The following is a 17,900-nucleotide window of genomic DNA, read 5'->3' on the forward strand; positions in this document are numbered from 1 at the left end:
AGAAATAATCTTTCGTCAACTACGTTGCCCAGCAACCGATACTCTCAACAAGAATGTTACCATGGACATGGAGGTTGGGCGGTGAGGTGGGGTGTGGGGGGCAGAGGTGGAAAAAGTACTGAAATGTTTTACTTAAGTAAAAGTATCAATGCTGCAATGTAGAAATACTCTGCTACAAGTATAAGTCCGGAATTCAAAAACTGTGGAGTAAATACTATATATAAAAAAGTATTTGCCTCTGAGATGCAGTGGAGTTGAATATAAGTAAAAGTGCTGAAAACTGGAAACACTCCAGTAAAGTAAAAATACCTAAATGTTGTATTTAAGTATATTTTGTGATTAATTATTCAATAATGTTCACGATTTTTCAAAAACAGCATATCTACAAGCTTGTGTTATTTAAATAGCCTGATATAAAATAGGGTTAGTGGTTTAACTTTTCCTAAGGAACCCCTGGAACCCCCTCAAGGACCCCATTGCCATATAACTGAATGGTCATCTCTCACCTTTATCAAATTTCTGCTCGGTTGGATGACATTAAAATAACTTCTTTGCACTTTATACATTTAAGTTTCAATCAATCTAGACTTACCTCCCTCATCAATGCAATTCTCACACGCTAACCTTATGGAATGACATAGTAATTATGCCATGGTAGTATTGAATTGAGAGATGGTGTGGACATAGTGAGTGCCCATATACACCAATTTTCATTGAGCTCTGTCTGGTCCATCACCGTGGGATTTTCAGTCTACAATGAAGATGCATCAATTCAAAGTCAAATAAAAAAAATGGCATCAGAAAAACTGTTTAATAACTTTTTACAAAATATACATTTAGTGACATTCCCTTCCAATCCCAAAATCGGGGCATATCCTATTTGCTTAAGACATTATGCTATGTACACAACTGTAAAAATGCTCAGTAAAATGAACAGTCCTTCCAACAAATGAATTCTCATGGTGATCTTCACTGGATCTACAAAACAGGTGTGGAATATTTACAATCAACCCATCGGCACATTTGGCACATTTTGTTGACTTTACCGTAAGCATTTCTGATATGAACTAGTCATGAGTGGCGATCGTCAAATTATGTAAAGGCAAGCAAAATAGGACAGTGTAGGCTACTTGGTTTTAGAAGAAGAAAAAAAAACGGGGGGATCCATTATCAAAAGTATGCAAGTTGTCACAGTGGTGTGCCTAGTGGCTCAGCCACAGACAGACCATAATGCTCTTGACATGGTGATTAAATATCTGTTCTGCCAACATAACCTATTAAGTTGTGTGCTTCTGTGAACAAATAAATAGAATACAAAAGTTGATTCTTCAGATACAGAGTGTATAGGGCAAAATTTAAATAACTATTCTACATACTTTCACAGATGTGAATGTAATAAAAAAAACAAAAAAAGAGTCCCCAAACCAAAATAAAGTAAAGCCAAATGCTTAAGAAATTGCCATTGTACCATCAAATTAGGGACAAAATAGGAAACCGTGTTAACAGCCTGTTGGGATTCTATACAGGGGACAAATGCCAACACTGGGTATGGTTTTACAGTCTGTAAAAGAAATACAACATTCAGCCCCCCCCCCCCCCCCCTCGCACAGGGAACCAGAAAACCCATTCCATTCATAACCACCATACAGAAAAATGGTGTAGATAGTTCAAATTCACACCCATATTTGTCCAGCATTCGGTCTGGGGAAGGGAAGGATAAATGAGATTTGTGAAGCTGTGTGCAGGCTCTGTGTCAGGGTAAATGTTATGTGCTATTCATCATCTTCTTCCTCTTCACTCTTTCCCGCCAGTCTATAGGGAGTGCCTCGAAGTTAGCGTTCTTTCCAGCTTTTCCCCTGAGGGAGAAATAATAACATAATTGAAAATAAAATTCCTTATGCAAAACACAACTACATGATATTTAAGTATATAGGCATAAAATACTTTTAAGCCATGCACAGTTGCTCTTTTCAGTCTTGCACTGAATCTTACGTAAGAAGCTGCTGCTGCTTCCACTCCTCAATGCTCTTCTTGTTGAGCAGATCTCGGTCTTCATCACTGGAGCTGCTCTTCTCCTCATCGTCCAGCTCTTTCTGGATGGTCTGCCACTTCGCCACCAGTGATGGCATCTTTGTTTTATTCTTCTTTGACTTTAGAGGAAACAAAAGGATGGGAAGAGAATTGCGTGTATGTATGAAGAATAACATACATATTTTGCATAAATGTTCCGGCTTTAAAACAACGACAAACTTGTGTGGTGTGTGACAATTGAAACTGCAATCCTTGACCAGTCTGTATATTAGAGTAAGTTAATACAATATAACTAACACCTGTCGTGGTTAGAGGTGGTCTTCCTGCTCTTCTATTGAGATCCTGTGTTTAGGTACCACACCCATTACTGACAACTATACTCCATGAAGCTCATAGCATAATGTCTCCCCAGGACCAGCAGGGATGCGTTGTTGGAAGAATGTCATATATGAGACCTGGATTCAAATCCAGGGTAGGACACTAAAATTACTTATTGCAGCTACAATGACTGCAATAAAAGAGGACTTTGCTCAACACAATAGCTTTATCCAGGTCTCATAGATAAAGAGTGTTATATTTATAAGAAATTATTTTGTTATATTAATAAATAATTTAAAATAAGATTCAATATTTGAGGCATGCAAAGCAGCTCAACTACACACGGCTCAACTATGCAGCGCACTCTGTCTAGGTTGCCTTGTTTGAGGAAGGTTATTGTGGCACTCAATGTGAAGTACACGTTTTATTACCAACCTTGTCCTTTTTCAGTTTTTTGGTCTTGTCTACTACGGGTAGAGTTTTAGCTCCTGGAGGCTCGTAGGGTGGCTGGGATGAAGGCGGTGGTGGTTGAATGGCGAAAGGTGGGACTGGTGGAACAGTGGTTTCAACAGGCATGGGAGTGGCAGTGACTGGAGGCACACCCCAATAGGTACTTGGTGCTGGTATTACAGGGGCTGAAGATACAGAGAAACAAACTGAATCAACACAAATCTTGTAGTGCTATAAGCAGCATTCTAACATCCAGTTTAAATCCAGTAAATATGCAATTCCCGGTTTACCGTACATCCGGTCTGGCAATAGTTTCCTAAAATGACTTGTTGGCATTATTTAAAAAAAACTATACTCAACTGACCATTATAACATAGGACAAGTATTGGGATAAAGAAAAATATTGCTTTCAAAAGTTTTAAAGGGACATCTGTCAGCCCTATATATTATCATAATCACAATTGTGAACATTTGTTAGGATCATGTGTCATGACGTGTTGTTCACCTGCGGCAGCAGCAGGCTGGGTATAGATAATAGGGCAGCTTCCAATAGTGATGGACTTGGTCAACTGACCAGCTTTGCGTTTATGACCCTTCGCTTGGGTGGCTGTAGACTCCACAACCTGTTGAAGAAAACACACAGCATGAAGATAGTGTGTTTATACAATTTTAATTTACACATTTGGAGACCGCAATTTACACAATGTAACAAGAGGTAGAACTCCCGATACCTTAGTGCTTATGGTGCCTGGAGGTAATGGAGGCCGCCCGCTGCCATCTTCCTCTGTTCCCGGGGGCGGGGGGTCCCCTTCATCATCATCCATCTCCATTTCCACCTCCATGATCTCTCCATCACTGTCCGGAGGGGGAGGGGGTGGAGGTGGTGAGGCTGGGGGAGGAGGGGGAGGCGGGGGGTAGTCTGAAGGTGGTGGTGGTGGCGGTGGTCCGTCAGGAAGTGGGGGCTGAGGTCCAGACCAGAAGGGAGACGTGCTGGGCGGAGGGGGAGCTGCCGGGGCAACAGAGACAGGACTAGATGATCCTGCTAACACAAAGGGCTTGGTCATGTGAGGAATTTGTCTCATTAGTTTGTGCCAATCAAAGCCTGAATAGATTATTATTTTCTGGTGAGTAATGAGACTAGGGATGATACGTCTCGGAAAATCTAAATGAATTGAAAGGGCTCGGACCGCAGAGAAAACCAGCAGTAAAAGACCTACACATTCTGCTTTGAAAACTAATCCTGAGACCGATCCAATATCAAGGACTGCCCAAAAGTCTTTGCAATGGTTCTGCGATGCATTTATTATTAAGTTTTAGCCCTTTTTTTCTTTCTTTTTTTTTACTAACCTGCAATCCCAGCAGTGGATACACAGGTCTTGGTGTCTCCTTGACTGGTGGTTTGGTTTTGGGGCACCTCGCTACACTTCGTGTCTTCCTCGTTCTCCTCTTCATCTGGGAAATCCCACTGGGAGGCACTGGTCCGGTCGTTCACATAGAAATATCGCCTGTGCTCTCTAGAGAGTAGGACAACAGAGATAGAAGGCACAACTCTCAAAGACCATCCTTGCAACTAGCTGCATGCCATGACATCCTGGGGACAGTGGGGTTAAGGGAGTGGACAAAGCTGCCACACGGTGGAGGCAGTAATGTTGGTCTGGACAGCAACTTTAGCCATCCAAGGGCAGACACCAAATTGGAATGTGATTGTGGACATAGATAGGTTGAACCCACCTTGATCTCAAAGACAAATTAACAAAAAAACAATCATCTTTTGGTCCTGAAAAGGCTGATCAAAATTAGCATTCAGAGGTTCACGGTTGTCAGATATGTTCAGCTTTAGACAACCATTTCCCTCCCAAAACACATGAAGATGCCAGTCAGAAAGCATCATCAACAGAATTAAATAAAGTTACAACAAGCACACAGTCAACTCTTTACATAGGAAATATCTAGGAATTTTCACTCAGTCAAGAAATAAAGAAACAGGAAACATGATATGAAATAGAGGTGGTCTGACCTGCTGGATCCCCTTCAACGGTCCGTCTTCACTTTTATTTGATGCTTGTGACACTCCTCGTTTCCAGGGCATCATTCTGTGTCAGTGTTGCATTCTGGGGGCTGTAGTCCTGAAAAGTGCAAAGCTCTTCCCACGGTACCACCTTCCTACCATTACCCCCACCCGCTTCCCCCTGCCTTCACCTCAGGATCAGTCTAGCCAAAGAGTCTGTGCTATTGGGACCAGGAGTCCTCTCTCTGAGGCAGGTATTATTAGGAAGGGACCAGGCCGGCCCAGAGTGGATGCTCTCTTATCAGAACAGGCAAGGCAGAGTGCCAGGATCGCATCACCGAAACATGGAGAGACTGTTTCTGGTAATGTATTATGATCCACTTCTCCAAATCATGTTAAAAGTCTGCAACCCCCGACACTGAGGGGTATATAGTCACACGGTAAGTTTTGAGGGGTGGGGAGTTTAGAGATGTGAAAAGTTAGGAGCGCGTACCTGTCCCAGTGGCAGGACCAGCCTTTAGGGGTGGCGTTAAGTTCGTAATGTTTTATGTGTTCGGCAGCCTCCTGCAGCCTGCGGCGGAGATATACCCCGTTCAGAGCGCCTTCCCTCCAGTCTGCAATTCGTGTCTGAAAGATACAGAGGGAAAAGGGGGGGGGGGCAATGTACAGGGGATGAAAGGATGAGGATGGGATAAACAGGTGTGACAGGATAGATGGGAGGCAGATAAAAACAGAAAGATGAATACAGTAGAAGTGAGAGATGGAGGGGAGACAAAGGAAAGAAGACCAAAAAAAGGCAGATGAGTAATGCAAAATAATAATTACAGGAAGCTTCCACATAGATACCTTGTGATGGATTATAATGAAGCTTTTAAATATTTAATACTACCATGTGGCTGTGCACAAAATGTGCACATTAAATATTTTAGAGGTCAGACAGCGTCACAACGAGAAGGCAGCCTATCTGGAACATAAATCTCACCTCGGTTTGTAGCAGAAGCAGCTGAAAGTTTGAGATAGCCTTTTCTTTTATCCCTAGGAACTCCAACTTGCTGGTTAAAGTGTTGGCCAATTCTCCGATCTGAAACTTAAGCACATTCACAAGTTGTTAGTTCATTCATCAATTACTTCTACTTCATCTAATTACTTCTGTTTACTTCTACTTCATCTAATTACTTCCGTTTACTTCTACTTCATCTAATTGCTTCCGTTTACTTCTACTTCATCTAATTGCTTCTGTTTGTTATCGTTGCTGCAGTTACCTTGAGCTCAGGCGTTTCCACCTCCTCTTTTCCCAGAGTTTTTAACGCCGTTTTATCTTCAGTTTGCTCCGATTCCTTCTCCTCAACAACTGCTGGTGCTGGAGCCTTCTCTGGGACTTTAGGATCTGCTACAGAACACACATGAAGACAAGGGCTTTAAGAATGTGTGACTACTCTCCATACCTCTGTCTGGCTACTTCAAGGACACAAGAGTGCTGGTTTTCTCTCCAGATTACGTCACTCTGCCCACCATCCAAATTATGGTAGGTATTATATATTATTTGTATGGGGGATTGATCATGGTTTGTAGATTAGTAGCCTGACCATTCTCATCTACGCCGCAGCAATCTCTGTACACTCCCGCCAGCACTTTAAAAAAAAAATGTGAATCCACACTTACCCGTGTCTGTGCTCTCCTGTGTGAAAGAGCCTCTGCTGTTGGAGTCAGGGCTGGCTGCACGGAGGAAGGCAGTCTTCCATCTGCCTTTCTTCACGAGGCCATGAGGCCCAGGGCCAGCAGCATCCTGGCTCGTCTCAGAACAGGGACTGGAACCTCCTGCACTCCCATCACCTTCCTCCAGAGCCCGCAGCTCAGCCTGGGAGACAGTCAAGAAGATTATTGATGGTCACAATCATGAAAATATTAGTTGATGATTGTCATACATATAATTGCAGTTCATTTTGCAATTGCCTTTTGGGCTTTGTAAACAAAAATTGTACAAGGCAGATAGGATAAAGAAATGACTGACAATGACCATCACCAATGATCAAAATAAATATGTACCATCACTATGGCCAAAACAGGCATATATTTAATATATTCAAAATCTTCAAAAATAGCGGATCAACATCAATGAATGATTTTTACATTTTTTGTTTGTGTCATGCCACCATTTTGGCCCATCCCATATGGGATTATATGACACATTACACAAAAAGAAAACAACTGACATAAACAGTCCTTCCTGTTTGTATTACGTACTGCCTTATAACATACCACATAAATAAACATGCGTACAGTACATACATGAACAATTGTATCTACAAACTAAAATTGTAGATCGACTATTTCTGCTATTTTTCCACAGATTAATTTATACAGATGAATGGAAACGATTTTTTAGAATTATGCAAAATAACTATGATTATAATTGCTATTATGCAACATTGTGACCGGCCTAATTATAGATCAGTTAACTTTTCAAACTGGTCTTGAAAACATATATGCCTAGATTAAGATATGAATATTACATATTTTGTGATTTAAGCGATAGGATTACATTAGAAAATTACCTGCATCTTTACACCCATCTTAACATCAATGCATCTTTACACCCCTAGAATGTACTGCATTTAAGCCCACCTTTTTCCTCTCCAGGGCCAACTCCAGCTCCATAGTGTCTTCTTCTGTCTCCTGCTCAGCATCAGAGTTCGCCTCTGACGGAATACCGCTATGGGGATCTTTCTGGCCCATGGGGGTAGAGTCTGGGTCCTGCAGGGTGGCCAAGGGGGACCCGGGAATGCCGCTGCCCCCTCCGTCAGAGTCCAGGCTGTTCTCCTTCTCGTCCGAGGCTCCGATTAACGTTTTCCTCCACTTCTCTTCTGCCTCCTTCACTTCAGTGGGGATAAGGGGGCCAAGGAGCAACGCGGCCACTCCACGGCGCTCCTCCTCTTCGCTTGTGAGGGCAACCACACTCTCTATCACCTCCTTTATAGGAGACAAAAACAACAATAAAGGGATAAAAGTTTAATTCAAGTTCATTTACCCAGAAAAATCAAGATGATTTCAATGGGTATTTGATGCAAAGTGGAACTTGCCTTGGGTTTTGCCTCATGCTTTGATGGAGGTGGTGTAGCAGGTGCAACATTTTGATCAGCGTAGTAACCTGTATGCGTTGTGCCATTGCCATTAACGGCAGAGCTGCAAAAGGGAAAAAACACTCAAACTAATCATTTTATATTCAATGAGATGCAAGTCACTATGCTCTAGAACTGAAGGAGCATTAATAACTGGCACATACAATCGTGCTTTTCTATCTGCCATGATAATGAGCAATGGACACTTACGTGTTGGCACATTGCTGCAGGCCCTGCATCTGGTCAGCCAGGTAGTGAGGAAGCTCCCAGGCCACCTCGTTGGTCATTGTGTTCCAGTAATAATAGCATCCAGAGCTCTCCTCCCACACCTCTTGCCAATCTCCCATATTCAAACCACCAACTGAAAACAACAGATAACATGACAGCTCAATTAAGAATGGTTCTGTTGAAAAATAGGTGCACTTTATTTCAAACACTGGACACCTAATTACCTCCAGCTAGTGAGTGTTCAGTGTTGTACTGGAATTCAGCGTTGGTGCTTTCCTGATTCTGTCCCGCATCAACAGGAATTGGTTGCTGTGTGTCAGGTTCTGGCTTGGGTGGGACGGCAGCTGGTTCTGAAGATGTGGGGTCCTCTGAACTTGGCTGAGTGGTGATTGCATCGATTTCCTGTGCAGGGAAAGCAGAACATTACAGATTAATATTTTCCCCAACATATTGAGTATTATTTCCTTCATTACTTCTCTACCATTGTATATATTTCCAGTATCTCTAGAGGAGGTTTCAAGTAATACGTACAGCCATGAAGTTGGCCAGTGTGCTGTCAATGTCAGCCGACTGGTTGCGTTGAGTCTTCGCAGCAGGAGGCTGGGACTCCCCGGCATCCTCTTCATCACTGTCGTCATAGGCACCGAGAAGGGACAACCCCCCTTCTAAAGATGGACACCAAACAAGGCACTTGGTAAATAAGATATCCATCTTGTTTCCACTCAAATACAATCATTTGTTACATATTTTATTTCTCTGTATGTCTCTAGCGACTTGCAACACGTTGTGACTCTGATCAGCTATTTTTGGCAAAGAGATTGATTTGGTGTAGCCAGCAGACCAAGTGCAGAGTTGACCCCTGTCAGTTAGTTTACTAAGTATAGAGGGTTTAACCACTTGACTACGAAACCCTACTACTGCATTGACTGGAGTCCCCCAGGGGTCTATAGGCATCCTCCTTTTTTCCCCCTCTACACCAAATATCTTGGTGTAGAGGGGGAAACCAAATATCTTGGTGTATAATAGCTGAAAATAGCCCAGAATAGGGACGCTAGGGTTCATATGGTTAAGTGGTTAACTCAGAGAGTACAAATTGAACCAAATGGACCATGGTGATTTGTACCGTGCACAAGTATAAACCTCACCTGTGGCGGGTCGGGGCTTCATGTCAGCGATTCTCTCTCTCACAAATCTGTGTGCGTCGCCGTCCTGTTCGTCTGCAAACGGACCCAAGAGAAACATTTAATGAAGCAAACCACACACAATGGCATCAACAACACCACTGAAAGGTTCACTAACAGTAGGGTGACCATTATTTTAAAAAGCATCCACATGCAACATGGGTGTTTCCTATGATGTGGAACTTGCTCATCATCAGTGGTGGAAAAACTTACTTAAGTAAAAGTATCAATACTGCAATGTAAAAATACTCTGTAACATGTAAAAGTCCGGAATTCAAAATGTACTTGAGTAAAAGTACAAAAGTATTGGTCAAAATGTACTTAAAGTACCAAAAGTAGGAAGTACTTATTATGCAGAATGTCCAATTTGACAAGTTTTCAAATGTATAAAACTTTTGAAAATAGCTCATGTTAACTTGTAGATCGGCTATTTTAAAATGGATGAAATGTATATGGGCTGAGGTGGTTAATGTATGTTTTGTAATAATAATCAAAATCTACAAAGTAACTGGTAAAGCTTTCGAATAATTGTAGTGGCCTCTGAGATACAGTGGAGTAGAAGTAAAAGTATTGAAATTTGGAAGTACTTCATTAAAGTAAAAATACCTCAACATTGTACTAAGTACAGTACTTGAGTACATGTACTTAGTTATTTTACACGACTGCTTATTATCGGTTAGGTAATAATGAGTGGGCAGAACATGAAAAACGTTTTGTTTTTTTTATCACTGGAAACAAGTATTATATAATAATGTGACTATTATTATATTGTGGTCAAAACCGTGACAATTTGGATGAATGTTGAAACCCGGCACATTAGACACGACAAGCCGGTCGTTCTGGTCCCCGTAAAGGGCCGTCAACACTTCAACCATCTATAAATAATACAAAAGTAATGTTTAAGAAATGCTTACTACTAACCTAAGTGGATAGCAGAGTCCGACTCCAGTCCAGAGAACTTTTAACAGGCGCTGCTGGCAGAAAAACGCCACTATTTCTACAATTTGCCTGGTTAGCTCTATCCAGTTAGCACGTTTCGTTAGCTCGCTAACAATAATCACCCTTCCGCTCTGCTAGCCCTTCTTAGCACGTTTGCTACTTTGCTGACATGCAGTGTTGCCAGGTTTTTGAGAGAGTAACAAGCAACCAGGACTATGAAAACATGCCCAAAAGAAGCGAGCCCGCCCCCATTTGCCCTTTTATTTGAAAATAATAATAGTCAATCTAAAAGCTCACAACAACGCGACGCGATGCTTCAAAATAAATCTTGAAATAAAATGTGTTATACTTGGAAGATTTAGATTTTTTTTAAACATTCTAACAACACAAATATGGCACGGGGATCCCTAGCTCAAAACATTTTCAGATGGGGGGTTAGGGACAAATACATGTTGTTCAATTTTTGTTTAATAATTTGGGGGTCCATGACATGGAAATATTTGAGAACCACGGGTTAAAATAATTGAAAATTGTGAAGCAAGCCCAAATAAGCTGTAAAAAACCGCAACTACCAATATTTACAAGCAACTTTACAGAAAATCAAGCCCAAAGTTGCTTATAATAAGCAGACATGGCAACACTGCAGACATGGCAACACTGCTGACACGCTAGCTAGCCGGCTAACAGTTGCCCATGGACTTATAACATATCGTATCGCAGTTGCCTAGCATATTAGCCAACGTGCTAACGACTAGCAGAATTCAAAGGCCCGTTCAGTTCTCTTCTCTCTCACCTTCGGACCCCGACCCACCGGCCTCTTCCCGGCCGCCGGCCGCCCCGCTGCGAAGCCCGGGTGGAGAGAGCTGCAGGATGGTCCTCCGTCCCACCGTCCCGACTCCTGCCAGGCGAGTCTTCTTCCCCATCATCCCTGGTCGTTGTGAATGTGGGGCCGATGGATTTGTTCTGATCTGCTGCTGTTGACGTCGTTTGGGTGTAGCAGCTACAAAGAAGTCATTATCATGTACATCCGGTTCAAAAGGCTGCCGGTGCGGAAGGTTATTGATATTAAATCTCTTGCTCCGTACAGTCTGTTGTTGTTGTGATGTTCGCTGGTAAAGCAGGTGATCGGAGCTAATGATAGGGAAAGAAATCCAAATCGGAAAAGCTTTCTGGGCTGGAGGAGCCCCACTCATTGAGGAACATCCTCCTTACTCCTCCTCAGCGGGACTGGACCAGAGTGACTGGGTACACGAGAGTCTACTGGACCAGAGTGACTTGGTCTACTGGACCAGAGTGACTGGGTACACAAGAGTCTACTGGACCAGAGTTACGGGGTCTACTGGACCAGAGTGACTGGGTAGACAGGAGAGTCTACTGGACCAGAGTGACTGGGTACACAGGAGAGTCTACTGGACCAGAGTGACTGGGTAGACAGGAGAGTCTACTGGACTAGAGTGACTGGGTAGACAAGAGAGTCTACTGGACCAGAGTGACTGGGTAGACAGGAGAGTCTACTGGACTAGAGTGACTGGGTAGACAGGAGAGTCTACTGGAACTGGACTTATAGACATCATGGGGGGCACTTCGGGACCGGCTCTGCTGTGGCTGCAGGACGTGGCGGCTGTCACTTTCCACAAAGCCCGTCGGACTCTGCTTCAGGCTGCCATCCTGTGCTGTGTCTTCGGTCTGCTGATGTGGGTGTCCATCTTTCTGTATGGAAGCTTCTACTATTCGTACATGCCCACTGTCAGCTTCTCTACGCCTCTGCACTACTACTACAGGTCTGACTGTGAAACCCCTGAGTCAGTGCTTTGTTCATTCCCCACAGCCAATATCTCATTCCTGAAGAATGGACGAGACCAGGTGATGGCTCATGGTCAGCCATATAGGATATCTTTGGAATTAGAAATGCCAGAGTCTCCAGTCAACGAACAGCTAGGTATGTTTATGATCCAGGTGTCTTGTTATACCAAGGGGGGAGAGATGGTGTCATCTGTGGGGCGTTCTGCGATGCTGCACTACCGCTCTGCCCTTCTACAGAGTCTGAGCACCCTGTTTTTTGCTCCTCTTCTGCTGACCGGGATATCGGAGCAGAAGCAACTCATAGAAGTGGAGCTGTACCCAGACTACAAGTCCATTGCTTCTCAACCTACATTCGGTGCCGTCATCGTGTTCCATTCCAAGCGGATGCAGTTATATTCAGCTCAGCTTCGAATCCATGCTTACTTTACCGGCTTAAGATATGTCCTGTACAACTTCCCCATAACGTCTGCAGTGGTCGGTGTGGCCAGTAATTTTGCCTTCCTCACTGTGATTGTGCTTTTCAGCTACCTGCAGTTTATGTGGGGGGGGCTCTGGCCCCCAGAGAAAGTGAGAGTTATGGTGGGAGACAACACTCGCTTCCAACAGAGGAAAGAGGAAGCTCGGAAGCGCATGGAGAGGGTCACGTCAATGAGAGAACTTCAGACGCCTCGTGAAATTGGTTCTCTCTCTCTTTACGAGCCATCTAACAACACCGTAGTGGAATCGTCAACAAAAGAACCGTCAACAAAGGAACCGTCAGTGGTCCCAGAGCCCCAAGGGATTAGTGGGGAAACAGTGAGCCAGGAAGAGCCTTGTGATTCTACGGGGACCAAAGAGAGGGAAGGATTGTTGGAGACATCTCAGCAGCCTCACTCGGCTGAAACTGTTCTTCGACAGCGACCTGGACCCTGGATGAGCCTGTGAACCAGTGACCTGCCATGAACTTATATTTGTATGGCAATCGGTCGCAAAATATCTGTTTCTTTAAGAGTCATATTGATAGGTTGATGCAAACCAGTGATGAAGCTGCACGAACACAGGTGCATGTGAAAGTATTTCCTGTAGCCTATTGTTTTACTTACCACACTGTTATTAACTTGTTATTGTTTATTGTCCTGTCGTCTTGATATCATGTTTACCTCATTTTAACATGTAAATGTTGACCTCAGCCTTGTGCTTATTTCCACATATGGGTTTATATTATTGAACAGTTTCCTGAAAACATTCCATCACTCAGATAGAGCTCAGATAGAGCTATAGTCAAAATACAGTACACTGGCAATTGGCATTGCAGTCTGCTATCAGTGAACAAGTTGACACTCCTTTTTTGGTCATGCACGTTGTGTTGCATCTGATGATAGTATTCCACATTGTTGCTTAGATTAGGTTTAAGTGGTTGTCCCATAGCTCTTCAACCTTTTCCATTAAAAAAGACCATTATGCCCTGCATGTGTGTATTTGGTCAGTGTTTTTGAAGACTGCTGAACGTGGTGCAACATTTTGTTTTATTGTCTCATTAAAGCTCTTTCAATTCTGTTTAGAACTATGGTCGGTGGGTGGGTGACAATGCATACTTTTTTTCAGAGGCTTTTACAGAGCAATTTTGTTTTGGAAAATGAGTTGGACAGGGCAGCTTGTGTTAAAATATACAAATGTGTAATCTTTACTCTGTGGCCTCAGTTTAATTTGATGATATACTACCACAGCAACTTAACGTAAAACATTTTCATGTCAAGGACAGCCAAATTGATATGCATTTGGACACAAACCCCTATCTGATAACATTTTGTGCCAGGGACACCCATAAGAGAACAATTTTTAAATATTTTGAAAATAGATCTGCAACAGCTATTTTCAAATGGCTGAACTATGAAATGATAGGGTTAACTGTGTGTAACCGATTTTGATGCTATATTAACTCATTTTGCTAGGGACCCCCTGTAACGACCTCTAGGACCCCAGGGTGTCCCTGGATCCCACTTTGGGAACCACCGACAGAGGTCATTCATTACAGAAGTGGAACCCTGATTCCATTCCTTCGGGTTTTTGCTTTCTGCATTGTTACAATTTAGTTTCTATTGTTCAATGTGTTGCTCTTGTGTTAATCTATCGAGTATTTTAGCAGTTACTGTTTCTTTAGCTAAGTGTTATATTAAGATTGTTTACTATATGCCTATGAAAAGCAAGTGAAGTTTAAGACATGTAGAAAAGGTGCAGAAAACCCTACATTTCAGGGGAGTTAGATCTTAATGGAGTAATTCACCCAAAATAGGCTTATTTGCTATCAATTACACACCCCATGAAGCCTTGAATTCATGGAGATGTTTTGTTTTTTGTCGCATTCCTAAACCAATAATTTGATTGCCGGCGGAGCCTCCAGTAGGAGACTCAATGGAGGCTCTTTTCCTACCGGAGACTCCGCCAGTTATCAAATTATTGGCTCATGAATGCGACAAAAACAAACAAATCTCCATGAATTCAAGGCTCCATGAGGTGAGTAATCGATAGGAAAAAAATCATTTTGGGGGTGAACTACTCCTTTAAGGAAATACATGAAAGGCTCGTTGCAAACTTTTTAGGTGAAAGATTTCATGCCAAAGACATTGTGTGTTTAAGTAGTTGAATAGACTTTTTGCAAAGTATTGTATAGTTTTTGTTGCTGTAATAATTGCTGTAAAATATTGTTTCATATCTCTTAGTTTGCAATGAATACACACAATATGCTTCGTAACACAATAAAGGCTTTTAAATAATTTATTAGTCAATCTTACTTTCTATTTAAATGAATTTCAAATGTTCTAACAGAAAATAGCTTCTCTTCCATTCAGCAAACCTTAACCCTGTCACACTGTTGTCCTCATTTCTAACTGTGGGTTTAAGCTCTCATATTAGGTGATAAAGTTATTCCTTTTCATTCACAAGCAGCAAAAAACATTTTCTGAGTTAAAAAAAAGATTTATTCAAAAGGTGAAGATCATATTTAGAGGAATGTACATCTCATGCATGCTTAAATGTGTAGTCAATAATTCAACACACACTTGCCAAACTATAGTTTTGGAAAGCAAATATTCAAACTTCAACCCTCATACCAATGCAGGTATATCTTAAAGTATTCAATAGATCTTCAACCCCAACAGAAATGTAAAAAAAAAAAAAAAAAATCATTGTTAGTATTTTTAATATATATTTATTTCTAAGTCGTTCTATGTCGTTTAGGTTGTGCATAAAATCTATGTCCAAGTATCATGAATAGTCACTGTAACAATATAAATAGCATTATGTTACCCATTCTTCAACCAGCTGTATCTCTTTAACTTATAGTAGAGAGAGATGCAAGATGAGACGTATTTGTAAACTGTTCAATCGATAGAGTGTGTGTGTGTGTGTGTGTGTGTGTGTGTGTGTGTGTGTGTACATATACACACACACACACACACACACACACACACACACACACACACACACACACACACACACACACACACACACACACATATATATTAATATTGTCCAATTTTGTTCAGGTCATTATATAGCAATGCTATTCAAGCGAATTAGAAGTTCATATTCAAAGCCATAACCCCATCTATCAGATAAATTATGCATTGGTCTGGATATGGAGTGCACTGCTTGACTACAACTATTCATCATGTGTATTAAGTACTTAGCCTTGGCAGGTAGATATATATCTCTGACCCTGGCATAATTTAATCATTGTAATGAATTCTCTTGCCTTTATTTCACATTATTAAGAAAAGAAAAAGGTTGCCAGCTATTTGCCAGTGTGATATGTAACAATATTTCTCAAATAAATGATTAATCAGCTGGGAATGATAAATTCAGCCCCTTCTGACATATTGTACCATAGCTCACTAAAAAGAGAAAGTCTTGATAGGTAACAATCTATTGTAGCTGATTAATACTTTGCTTTTCATTTTCAACTCCATGTCTTTGTGGTTACCATATTTGGAACCAAATACCACCCGTCAAGGCTGCTTGTGTAACATGCTTTGACTAATAACAGCTTGCTGTTATGTGTGCTTCTTTAGTGTCATCCTGTTCTGGCAGGTCAGTCAATACATGTTCTATTCCTCCTCAGTGGGAAGATCCTTGATCTCAGCAGAAGTCTCACTCACTGGTTTTGATCCTCCATCATCATCCTCTTCATCATCTGAGTTGTTTGCCCAGCGCCCAACCCTTCTAACTCCTTCACCCACCACCGGAGCATTAACGCAGGGGTTATGGTCATAGATGACAAGTTTTAGCCCCTGCAGGTGGGACAACACTGGAAATTGGCGAATTTTGTTACGGTCTACATCAATTACTGCTAGAAAGTGCATTTCCAGCAACACTGCTGGGAACTCACTTAGCTGGTTGCCAGCAAGCCAAATACTCCGTAGCTCCTCCAGCCCTCCAAGTTCCCTTGGCAAACTACGTATCTGGTTATATCCCAAGTGCAGGGTCTTGAGATTGGGCAGTGAACAAACAACATGGGGGAACTCAGTGAAGCAGTTCGTCTCTAGCCACAAAGTGTTAAGTTCCGTAAGCTCTCTCAATTCTCTTGGGAGGCTGTACAACCTGTTGTTACCTAGGTAAAGGATATTGAGTTGTGGTAGTCTGCAAATTGCTGCAGGAAGCTTCTCAAAGCAGTTGAAGTCAAGGGCCAGTAGCTGCAGTTTCCTTAGGCCCTGGAGTTCAGCTGGTAAGCTGCTAAGATTGTTATTGCTCAGGTAGAGCTTCACCAGCTCATCAAAGGCACAGGCAGCAATTGGCAGCCGACGTAGCTGTAGGCAGCTCAGGTCCAGAGTACGATCTAAAGGCATTTCCTTCAGGTCACCCACTAAATAACGCTGGATTCGTTCTGAGGGGATGAAGGCAATGACACCTCTCAAAGTATTCCCCATCTTGCTTGCTCATAGATGCTCCAGTGGTCACCTCCACAATTTAACGTCAGAATTGGTGCGTACTGAGTGAAGCTGTTGGGATGAGTAAAAACAATTAAAATGGTAGCCTTCACCACCCTTTTGAGGTCATCAGGATTAAGGCAAACATATTTAAAAAGTGTAACATTGCAACTGAAACAATAACAGTGTGGCAAGTAAAAATGCTTTTGACCATGACTTTCACTTGACAAAGGCAAAGCAATTGTCATTTCAAAGCAGTTGAAATAAGTGACATAAGAGGGTTAGTATATTAGCATAACCAATGAAATAACTAAAATATAATTTTATAATGAAAAATACTTGCTTTCATTCCTGGGTCAGCAGTGATTGTCAGCTTCTCCCAAAGTATCCCTGTTTATCTTACTTAATGAGGTCTATACCGTACACATGGTATTCCCTTGTTATATATGTATTCCCTGTGCAGCCATCTCCCTATCTCTCAGTGGCACTGAGATTTGCTCTGACTCTCGAGTGATAGCAACCACAAGCTGCTCTCTCCTCCCCATTTGTGCCTAATGACTTTGCCCCTACTTCTCAAACACGATAGAGGTGGACGAGGGAGACAGGGAGGGGTTGGGCGTGGGTTGTGTGGAGAGTGCAGAGTGCCATGGATCAGCATAAGAGGTGCTTTGTGATGAAAGCGCAGGGAAGGTCATCATACATTCCTCTCGGCTAGGTCTGTCCCTTTATCAGAGCCACATAAGGAGACCTCCAGTCTCAAACAACTTTCAGAATTTGTGACTGCTCACAAATGTTGCAAGTGTCCTCCTTAGTGCTTTGTCAAGCATTAAACCGTTGCTTTGTAAGTGTTTTGTGCTTAACGAACAAGTAGCCAAAAAAGTGCTTTCAAATGTTTGTTGCAAGGAGTGGAAAATTAAGT

General features: G+C 42.2%; 3 protein-coding genes across 8 annotated transcripts; 1 reads left to right on the plus strand and 2 right to left on the minus strand.

Moving 5' to 3' along the window:
- Positions 1–778: 778 nt before the first annotated feature.
- fnbp4 (formin binding protein 4) lies at positions 779–11,585 on the minus strand. 5 transcript variants are annotated; one of them, XM_084059079.1, is made up of 17 exons: positions 11,068–11,585; positions 9,300–9,371; positions 8,686–8,819; positions 8,379–8,556; positions 8,137–8,287; positions 7,888–7,990; positions 7,433–7,777; positions 6,470–6,665; positions 6,070–6,197; positions 5,790–5,888; positions 5,301–5,434; positions 4,147–4,313; positions 3,531–3,841; positions 3,305–3,422; positions 2,785–2,984; positions 1,993–2,150; positions 779–1,856 (listed from the first exon to the last, which is right to left on the minus strand). In XM_084059079.1, exons 1-17 carry the CDS (start codon positions 11,465–11,467, stop codon positions 1,766–1,768), a joined length of 2,985 nt encoding a protein of 994 aa, XP_083915205.1. In that variant the 5' UTR covers positions 11,468–11,585; the 3' UTR covers positions 779–1,765. The 5 variants fall into 5 exon arrangements, with proteins under 5 accessions (XP_083915205.1, XP_083915206.1, XP_083915204.1 ...); XM_084059080.1 differs by having other exon boundaries at positions 3,531–3,805; positions 5,790–5,894; XM_084059078.1 differs by having other exon boundaries at positions 3,531–3,838; positions 5,790–5,894.
- On the plus strand, positions 11,512–14,345 carry LOC311046635 (seipin-like). 2 transcript variants are annotated; one of them, XM_084059085.1, is made up of 2 exons: positions 11,512–11,600; positions 11,776–14,345. In XM_084059085.1, exon 2 carries the CDS (start codon positions 11,847–11,849, stop codon positions 12,999–13,001), a length of 1,155 nt encoding a protein of 384 aa, XP_083915211.1. In that variant the 5' UTR covers positions 11,512–11,600; positions 11,776–11,846; the 3' UTR covers positions 13,002–14,345. The 2 variants fall into 2 exon arrangements, with proteins under 2 accessions (XP_083915211.1, XP_083915212.1); XM_084059086.1 differs by having other exon boundaries at positions 11,568–11,658; positions 11,842–14,345.
- Positions 14,346–16,162: 1,817 nt separating this feature from the next.
- Positions 16,163–16,981, minus strand: lrrc10 (leucine rich repeat containing 10; the record flags this gene model as incomplete). The annotated part of the gene is made up of 1 exon (XM_084059538.1): positions 16,163–16,981. One exon carries the CDS (start codon positions 16,979–16,981, stop codon positions 16,163–16,165), a length of 819 nt encoding a protein of 272 aa, XP_083915664.1.
- Positions 16,982–17,900: the final 919 nt, after the last annotated feature.

This window comes from Gymnoscopelus microlampas (assembly GCF_963454915.1).
Source record: "Gymnoscopelus microlampas genome assembly, chromosome: 6".
Lineage (NCBI taxonomy): Eukaryota > Metazoa > Chordata > Actinopteri > Myctophiformes > Myctophidae > Gymnoscopelus > Gymnoscopelus microlampas.

Excerpts from the sequence above, each read along its gene's own strand:
- LOC311046635 (XM_084059085.1), top strand. The coding sequence starts at position 11,847 with ATGGGGGGCACTTCGGGACCGGCTCTGCTGTGGCTGCAGGACGTGGCG.
- fnbp4 (XM_084059077.1), bottom strand. The coding sequence starts at position 11,467 with ATGAGTGGGGCTCCTCCAGCCCAGAAAGCTTTTCCGATTTGGATTTCT. Across the intron at positions 8,288-8,378 it reads TGAACACTCACTAGCTGGAG|TTGGTGGTTTGAATATGGGA; the intron begins GTAATTAGGTGT and ends TGTTGTTTTCAG. Across the intron at positions 3,423-3,530 it reads CAGGCACCATAAGCACTAAG|GTTGTGGAGTCTACAGCCAC; the intron begins GTATCGGGAGTT and ends TTTCTTCAACAG.